Source organism: Eurytemora carolleeae, unplaced genomic scaffold (assembly GCF_000591075.1).
Source record: "Eurytemora carolleeae unplaced genomic scaffold, Eaff_2.0 scaffold503, whole genome shotgun sequence".
Taxonomy (NCBI): Eukaryota; Metazoa; Arthropoda; class Copepoda; order Calanoida; family Temoridae; genus Eurytemora; species Eurytemora carolleeae.
Window position 1 is genome coordinate 44050 of NW_019396393.1, and position 9818 is coordinate 53867.

The window sequence follows — 9818 nt, forward strand, 5'->3', positions numbered from 1 at the left end:
CCTTAAAAAAAGTACTCTTTTTAAAAAAAATTTTCGCGGAACGGGGGGGCTAGCCCCCCCGTTACCCCCCCTAATAACTTTCAGATTTCGCCCCCCCCTCAGAAAAGGCCTAGTTGCGCCACTGTCTGGAATACTTAAAATATTTGTTCAAAAGAACTAATTTTTTTCTGTAATTAATTAGTGCAGTTGAACGTTGGTGCAATTATGAACATTTCAAACAAGAAGTTTGTTCTAACTGACTAAAATGTTTTTTTTCTGTAAATATTTGTGCAATTGGACAGTGCAAATGAACATTTCCAAAAAAAAATTTAATCAAGCGGACTTGTATGTTTTTCTGTATTAGTGCAATTGAACATTAGTGCAAAGGAATATTTCCAACAAAAAATTTGTTCAAACGGACTATACTGATTTTTTTCTTAAATAATTATAATTATAAATGAAATTTAAAATTTTATTTCGATTGAACTTTTTTGTTCATTTGCACAATAAAGCTTATGTTCATTTAAAAACTAATTAGGGTAAATGTGCAAAATGATGAAATTTTAGATTTAATAGTTAATTGAACATTTTTTTGTTCATTTTCACAAAAATATGTTTATTTGTACAAATTAAGGTAAATGTGCAAAATGGTGAAGTTTAAGTATTTAATGAAATTTTAGATTTTTATAGTTGATTGAATATTTTTTTGTTCATTTGCACATAAATATGTTCATTTATCAAAACTTCGTTTTTGCCCACACTTATAGCTTTAGTACAATTGAACAACTTTTGTTTATTTCTGCTAAAATATGTTCATTAATTAAATGAGCCGAATTCCGCTAGAATTTAAAACAGGGTGTCGAAAATTGCGTTTTTTTTATTTTTTTTTAAATGCAAAAAGTGACAAATTTTGATAAAAAATAACAGAGGAAAAGAAAAGAGAATATTTTATTTATATTATTATCTAACACATTGATAAAAAAATTTCAAAAATTTGATAATTTTTTTTTTTGACAAATCACATTTTTTTTTGCATTTTCCTCGCTAATATGTATGGTGGCCGGTTCTAATTTGAAAATAATATGTTATATAATTACCTAGGAGCATGATATGAAGTCAGCTTACCGATATCTCTTTCCGGAGAATTGGAACCTCTGAAAAGTGGCCTCCGTCGGCTTCATTTTTTTATTTCCTGCCTCGTTGGACATAAATAGACCATTTTTTTAAATTATACTTCCAATGGTCCATAAAATGCATGAAAAAATTATTTAAGTTTATGATGTTAAAGCAGGGTGTCGGAAAATGCTTTTTTTCGATATTTTTAAAAATGAAAAAATGGACAAGTTTTTACTAAAAATATCGGAGGAAAAGGAAAAAGAAAATATTATTGTTCTCTCTCAATCGCCAGAAATTATTGGAAAATTCCCACACCCCTGCCAAGAAAATATAATTATTATAATATTTTGTTATTTGTGGAGTGAATGTAACTATTGTTTTTCCTTTTCTATCAGTTTTTTAAAGTTTATGAAAAAATGGCAGAACTTTATAAGGATAGCTGTGGTTTGCTTAATTATCGCTATATTGCTCAGTGGCGTAAATAAGGGGGGTTATTGGGGTTATTTACCCCCCCCCTAGAATCCTGGGGGTAAATACCCCCCCTAGAATCCTGGGGGTAAATACCCCCCCCTAGAATCCTGGGGTTAAATACCCCCCCCTAGAATTATATTTTCAGGCCATGAATAGCAGGGGTTACTCCATTTGCTGCCTCTACAAGTAACAGTTCCAGTTGCCTTGACCCCTTCCATTCAAAAAAAAAATGCATTCACATTCCCTATTGATTAGTCTGCACTTGTGTAAAGACGACTATTTTCATGATAGTAAAAGTTTTTGCGGCATTTTGCAGATGCTTAAACTTTTAGTTCGGTTACTTCAGCACAGTTCACTCACACACAACTCGTCATAATAAAAAATATATATATGAGTTAACTTCCTAAAATACGATTTTTGGACCCCCCTCCCCCTCCTTTTGTACATGGATATCATATCATATGTAAGACAATTTTTGAGCCAGCTAAGACTCTGAACATGCTGATTTTTTTATGTCTAGCTTTAAAATTTTATTGTGCAATAAATATAAAACAAATCGAACCCTTGTTTCTGTCCTAGAGAACGTTTTTGTGTCCCCCCCCCCTCCCTCCTGTAAATTTTTTACTTTTTTACTTTAATTAATCAAAAATGAAGATATTCTGAACAAGTTCTTAAGCGCCAAGCCGCGCCGACTTTATAATGGAGGAAAGAGTTGTTACTTTGTTTTTGTTTTTAAAAAATGGTTGATTTTAAAATTAAATATCTTTTAAATTTGCACGAAAACAATTAAAATGTTCACTGTGCAGATACGTCGGAATCAGATATTTCAAATTTTAAGTCAACGTATTCTAAATGATTCTAAATTCTAAAGTAATAGTCAATGTCATTAAAATTAGATGTTTTTTAATAGAAAAAAAATGGTGTGGACAATAAAAAAACATTTTTATTTCTTCTTATAAATAATGTCATTTCCACATTAGATTTCGTTAAGATCTTAACATACTACATTGACGACAAGAAAATTTAACAATGAGTAATGACCATATTTTTTCAAAGTTTTGCAGAGTAGCTTTTCTAAAGATTTAAAAAAGTAACATCTTTTTCCTCTTAGAGTAAAACTATCATTTTTTATATTACTGCCTTTTTGTCAATGTTTGGAAAAAGTTTAGTTAAACTTGAATAAATTCAGTTTTTTTACAGATCTTTGTAGTTAATGTAAAATGAATGACTATAATGAAAGATATAAAACAAGGTGAAAGCTGAAAGGTATGTCATGAAGCCTTTATTAGATTGAGTTTGTAAATCCCAGAAATGAGTGGAAAATGCAAATCAACCCCAATTAAAACCAATAATTTGATATACATCATGATATTTTTCTAGGGGGGGGGGAAAAAATTTCTTGGCCAAATTAAAAATATTTACCCCCCCCCTACAGAATCCTTATATCCGCCCCTATTGCTGTAATTTGGAAATAATCCAGAAGAACTGTAATGGAAGAAAGTCAACTAACGTACAAAATTAAAGATTCGTTTACCAAAGGGATTATTGACAAAATTTGAAGTGGGGATTAAATTTCAAACCGACTTAACAATTTTTACAAATGAAAAGATATTTTTCTTCTTAACTCTTTAAATTATACAAGTGTTTTTAGATGGATATTAGTTGAAATCGCTGTCAATAAAATGATCTGATAAAGACTAAGGATACTATGGACTGTGGTTTGTTGATGGCACAATTAACAAAAGGCCAATTAAAATTTCGTGGACAATCCCTCTAAACATTAAGTTGTGTATTTTTCAAAATTTCTAAAAGGTCAATTACATAATCTTCTCTGTATTTTATTGTTAGTTTATCTAACATTGTCTAATTAATAAAGATAAAATGCTGAGGAAAATCATATTTTCTGAAATATATAATTTAATTAATTAATTAATAGCTGAATACAGATTTACTTGTAGAAAGGAGAATAACAAGACAAGACACTGAAACTAATTAACTGACTAGATTTTGAGATCTCAGAAAACATTTAAATTATTGACATAACAAATGCAGAAAATAAATAAGCATAAAAATTATTGACTTTTGGTTTGAAAAATTAAAAAGTCCCTTAAGAGAAAAAAACCCCGTGTAATAATCATAAAAAATACTCTTAAGGTCCATTGACAGTTTGTTTGCAGGATCTTACATTCAAATTATTATATTGTTTTGTCTATGTCTGTTTAAAGTTTAGAAAACAGACAGAACATTTTCTTGTTGTTTACTAGACTGTAGCTTATAACTATATCAATTCTTTTACAGGATGCCGTTTCTTCTTGTGTAATTTCAACTTGTATTTTGAACAGGCACCATAGCAGCATTCATCACAAGGAAACCGTATACGTTCATGAACACGACTTTTGTGTGATAACAAGTTCTTCTTCGTCGTTGTAATGTGTTCACATTCGTCACATTTAAACCTAATTCCCTCGTGAGCTACCTTGGAGTGTGCTTTCAGTTTGTATGGAGTACTAGTAGAGTACTCACACTGATCACACATATACTTTACTCCTCTATGCTTGGTGTCTAAGTGTTGTCTCAAATTACTTCCACAGTTTCCAATATATTCACACTCATTACAGGGAAACTTGATATTATCATGGACTCTTCTCCTGTGGAGCAGAAGGCTGGCGGAAAACATACATTCGAACGCGCACTGGTCACACAGATATTTTAAGCAATCGTGATTACTCTTCATGTGTGATTTTAGTGCAGGCAGATCAATAGTTGTAAATTCACACTTGTTACAAGAGTGCTGGGTGTGAACACCTTCATGATGTTTAGCCTTGTGTAATCTCAAACTACGGGGTAGCACACATTCATATGTGCATTCATCACATTGGAACTTTAAACAATTATGCTCCGCCATCATGTGCACTTTTAAATCTTTTATCATGGGTGTGATAAAATCACATTTATTACAAGAAGTCCACCTACACCTACTTTCTCCGTTTTGACCGACAGAGCCCGAAACTGCAGGTTCAGTAGAGTGAACGCTCAGTTTATGAATTCTAAGTTTTTTCTTGCTGCTCTCAACTTGTTCACAATAGTTACAGTGGTGGAAAATACTTGGGCGTCGTTTATGAGCTTTGTTTTTGTGTTCTTTTATATTCGCCCAGGATTCTCCAAAAAATTCACATTGATCACAGGGGTAACTTCGAACCGGAGCTCCTGAAATTCATAATGTTTTAATTACTAACGCAAAAACTTCATGAGAAATTTGTTCTTGAAAAATATTTTTCGCATCCCACCAACCACCTTTTTTTTAAATTTTTTTCTAGCGTAAATTATATTTGCGATCTACCATGCTGGATTCAGCGACTGAACTCAATATTTTCAGTTTAAACTTTTTAGGATTCCAAGGGGGATATAATCCGTCAGAGCACTGAAGCCACAGATTTAAGAAACAAATGTCTTACCCTCTGACCTCCTTTTGATTTTTACATGTTTTTATGATAAAAACTTACCATTTTTAAATTTTTTTATTCCTGAATGGAATCTTTCCTTGTGTCTTTGTAGATTGTATTTATAGTTTGTTGTATATTCACATTCATTACAGGAAAAATCTCCAGCTTTACCGCCTAAACAAATATATCTAAAGTGACTTTATTTATCATTCTAAATATGAGATAGCTGGTCTCTATTTATGGAGGGTCACTTAAAACCACAGTTACAAGTGCAGCAAACATTATGAAAAAATATATAAAATAAAGTTCATACCAGGAAACATTATGAAAAAAGTATATAAAATAAAGTTCATACCAGTAAACATTATGAAAAAATATATAAAATAAAGTTCATACCAGTAAACATTATGAAAAAATATATAAAATAAAGTTCATACCAGTAAACATTATGAAAAAAGTATATAAAATAAAGTTCATACCAGTAAACATTATGAAAAAATATATAAAATAAAGTTCATACCAGTAAACATTATGAAAAAATATATAAAATAAAGTTCATACCAGCAAAATTTATGAAAAATATAAAAAATAATATTTATACCAGCAAACATTTTGAAGTATAAAAAGTAATTTTAAAAAATTCTATATTTTTTTTAGTCTGAGTCACCCCGAGGGTACCATGGGTTTTCACAATAAATGTCAGCCAATTTGGTTCAGCCGTTTGGCCGGCTATAGCTAACATACAAATGAGTGAAGAGCTTTATTATATAGATCATGTTTCTACCAGCAGCCATTATAAAATGTTGTTAAATAAAATAAAGTACATACCAACATTTACTTTCATTCCCGGATGAATCCTGTGCATGTGTCGTTGTAGATTCCTCACTTTTCCAGTGGAAAACTCACATTCACTACAGGATATCTGTCCCTTTATTTCCCCTGCAAGAAAAACATTTAAAATATATTGAAGTAGGTTCAAAAAACGAGCATTGTTATCAAATAATATTTTTAACTTGGGAGATAAGTATAACGGATAGAAATAATTTCATGGAATATTTTTGTCTACATTTCCCCTGAAGATTCGAATCATATCTTCTAGGTTGATAACCTTGGTTGAGGGTACGAGTGGATTTGTCGTTGTTGTGTGTTGTGGGGGGGGGGGGGTCAGGGGGATTATTCATAAAGAATCATACCTGTTTTCTTTCCCTTAGCAATTCTTACTGGGGCCATTTTTTCGTGGAATTCTTTGTTATCTGACATTGGTAATGGTTCGTCTTTTTTTGAACCCGGATTCGAAAAATCCACCAAACAAACATCAGCTGACAGCAGAATATCCCTCTCCTCCTCAACCCCCTCATCTCTGATTGAATGATGGTATTCTGAACCTTGATCTGAGTCTAGTTCCTCCTTAAGTTTACTGATCTCAACCTTAACCTCACAACCCACCCAGGCTCCGTTCTCCACAACTAAATCAGCAGTTCAGAAATATTTTTTAATCAGTCATTTTCTCATCACTCTACCAACCAATGATAACATTCATACAAAAATGCATTTTAATATTTTCCTGCAATTGGGAAATGCTCTAAAATCTTTCAAATTAGATTGTTTTGGAACTTACCTTCAGATGATTTTGCTAGAAATGTTCCAATCCCAAGATCCCTCAAGATCTTGTAGATTTCTAGGTTCTCCTCTCCAGGTAGTTCATGGTCTGCTCCGTAGAGTAGATCAAACACCTGCTGGACATCTTCAGGTTTATATTCAGGAAGGAGTAGGACAGCTTCGTCAGATTCTGATTCCTAGACATATGTTTACATAAATTTATTTTAAGATTTAGACTAGCCTTAAAGTCAACTTTCAATGCAGTGACCTTATAAAACTAAGAAACTATCGATGATCGCACTAATTGATTTAACGTCGGTGTCTAATCGATGAGATTAGTGTTTTTCCAAATGAAGAAAATGGAATCTGTCAAATAATAGTTTAAATGGGAATGTTAAGTGTAAATCCTTGATGACGTCATCTAACTCGAAAAGGAGTCACATAAACATACAAACTCAATTTTTTAATTCTATAAAAAATACTTTAATTTTTGTACTTCAAAGATATTTTAGAAATACAAAATGTAACTTTATGAAAACTTTAACATGTGTTACCTGGAGAATTGAAGCAAGAAATACACTGGCACCTGCTAGCACAAGCCTAAACATAATTTTCTTATTTCTTTGTTAAGAATTTACAATTAAGTTTCATTTTACTATTTATCTTTATTAACAGTACTTTTTAAGGTATGAAGAATACCTGTGCGAGTTGAGTTTAAATCCAGAACACACAAGCTCCGCGTCAAAATCTCTATTTGTCGAGTATTCTGGTGTATACCGGCGCACCAACTTCATTTCTCTGAAAAATTAAATTTTGTTCCAGAATCATGAAGATTTAATTGGATAACGGAGAATGATCGTCAGATGTCACAAAACTCATCATTCACAAAAAAACCAAGAGCTGAATTCTCTCTAAGGAGACCGGACTTGAAAATGATTTTTCACAAACTTCACATTTATGGAGATTGATTTCACAAGTATGTTTTCTCATATGTCGTTTTAAGTCCCCTTTTTGTTGGTAACACTTGTTACAGATAGAACACTCATCAGGCTTCTCTCCGGTATGGGTCCTCATGTGCTTTGTTAAATTACCAGACTTAACAAAACCTTTCTTACACATAGAACACTTATGAGGCCTCTCGCCTGTATGCAGCATCATGTGTGTGTCTAATGATTGCTTGACTGGAAACTTTTTATCACAGATATTACACTGCAAAGTGTATTCAACATGGTTGTTAATACCCTGCTTAGAGGCAAACACTTACAAACTTCACAGTAGAGGGATTCTTTCTAAAAAAATATTATTATTACCAATACCTTAATCAATTTGTTAAACAAATGATACAATTTGGTTAAATTGCAAGAGTCAAACTCATCCATTAATATAAATTCTAAAGTATTAGAAAATAGTAAGGTTTTTTTTATCAAGGCTTAACATTCGACAAAAGTTTGATTTTAAGTTTCGTTTAAAAAGACAGATACGTAAATATTCGGCTAATGATGTATTCTCAATAAAACCTTATGATTGAATTCATCCAATTATTATTGTCATTTAAAGAGGGATATGCCCCAATTACCAAAGGTTCCCTTTAAACCTTTATCAGACTAATGATGCAGTAGGTAGTGTCGTTTTACTGGCTTTAAAAGTTTTTAATGAATTCAATTCAATCACCTCTATTTACACCTGACTATGGTGGGCACTTATCCCTCCCCCTACATTGTTAACGCCCATAGGCGTTTCCAGGGGGGGGGAGAAATTTGGGCTCAGCAACCCCCCCCCCTGGACAGTGAAATCTATGGTTTTCAGGGAGGGCAATTTTCTAGAGAACGATTTTTGGACCCTCCATCTCCCCCTCCCCCCTCCTATCAATTTTGTACATGGATATAATTGATCATAGCCTGTCCTAGCCATGGCGCTCGACCTCCTAGCCTGTCCTAGCCGCGGCGCTCGGCCCCCTAGCCTGTGCTAGCCGCAGCGCTCGGCCCAGAAATTGTCGGAACCTAACCTAACCCTAAATAAGTGATCATGTACAAAATTGATAGGAGGGGGGTCTCAAAATCGTATACTAGGACGGACCCTCAGGGAGTTTTAAAGTCACAACGGGTGATAAGCCCCCCTGGAAAGAAAAATTTGTAAGCTACCGCCAGACTAATTCCTCAATACGCCCCTGTTTACGCCCCATACATCAGTTGACCCTTCTCTGTTATTTATAAGAGACTTACAAACCAACCTTGTGTGAATATACTGGTCGAAAGCGCCGCCGAATCCTTCTGTCGCCGATACCGACTCTTATTCATTTTTATCCGTCATTCATGCTTTAAAAACGGCAATTCGGATTACAAACTGGAAATGGAATGATAGATCTAACTGTACAAATTAAAGGTTCTCAGTTATACACTCTGTAATAACAATATTAATAAAACTAATAAATAACTAAACGTCGATATGTATTTTAGGACACCAAGCAGTACACAGCAACCTTGGCATGACCTCACAATATCCTTAACAAAATAAGTATTTTTCTCAAAAACTGTTTAAAGATTATTTAAATTTAATTTTAATCCCAGGAATCTTGGTTCTTTGGTTTGTTGTATATAGAATATATGCGCGGAAAGCAAATAACATAACATGTTTGAAATAAATATGTTCAGCTGATTAAGTGTACGCAACGTACTCTATACACTGCTTCATATAAGAAGGGGGGCTTGGCTTTAGGGGGTATAAGATTCATAAGGTCAATAAGGAGAGTCAGAGGCGCAACTAGGGGGGGGCGGCCGGGCGCGCGCCCTCCCCTAGCACCTGAGAGGGGGGGGCGCGCCCCCCCCTGCAGAATGAAAAGAAAGAAAGAATGGCGAAAATCAGTATCACAGGAATTTTGTAGAAATTTTATTATACTATAGTTAGTTTAGTTTAAAAAAAAAAATATTTTTATCTTAAACTTTCTCAATTCTCAAGGCTAAAGGCTATTGTAAACATTTAATGTATTTTATTTGTGTTGAGTTTATAGAGTACAAACTGTACAAATGTACTTAGAATATAAACTATACAGTAGAGTTGAGTGACTATTTGACAAGACAAGACAAACAGAGCCTGCTTCTTAAATCTTTAAGTGATGATTTTTCCAGATCGTAGTAATTTTATCATTTTATTAATTTAAAGAAAAAAAATCATATGTATCTGATTACATTTACGTGCATTAAGTATGTAGTA

At 33.1% G+C, this 9818-nt stretch overlaps 1 protein-coding gene across 1 annotated transcript; it reads right to left on the minus strand.

The window, feature by feature from the left end:
• Nucleotides 1-3004: 3004 nt before the first annotated feature.
• On the minus strand, nucleotides 3005-7500 carry LOC111702352 (zinc finger protein 142). The gene is made up of 7 exons (XM_023474009.1): nucleotides 7308-7500; nucleotides 7163-7208; nucleotides 6628-6805; nucleotides 6203-6475; nucleotides 5838-5948; nucleotides 5070-5183; nucleotides 3005-4773 (listed from the first exon to the last, which is right to left on the minus strand). The coding sequence occupies exons 1-7, from the start codon at nucleotides 7400-7402 to the stop codon at nucleotides 3845-3847; spliced, it is 1746 nt and encodes a 581-aa protein (XP_023329777.1). The 5' UTR covers nucleotides 7403-7500; the 3' UTR covers nucleotides 3005-3844.
• Nucleotides 7501-9818: the final 2318 nt, after the last annotated feature.

Bases quoted from the DNA above. Each gene is read 5' to 3' on its own strand.
- LOC111702352 (XM_023474009.1), bottom strand. From the start codon at position 7,402: ATGAAGTTGGTGCGCCGGTATACACCAGAATACTCGACAAATAGAGAT. The intron at 5,184-5,837 runs GTATGTACTTTA...ATATTTGTTTAG, and splicing joins GGGAATGAAAGTAAATGTTG to GCGGTAAAGCTGGAGATTTT. The intron at 4,774-5,069 runs GTAAGTTTTTAT...TATGAATTTCAG, and splicing joins AATAAAAAAATTTAAAAATG to GAGCTCCGGTTCGAAGTTAC.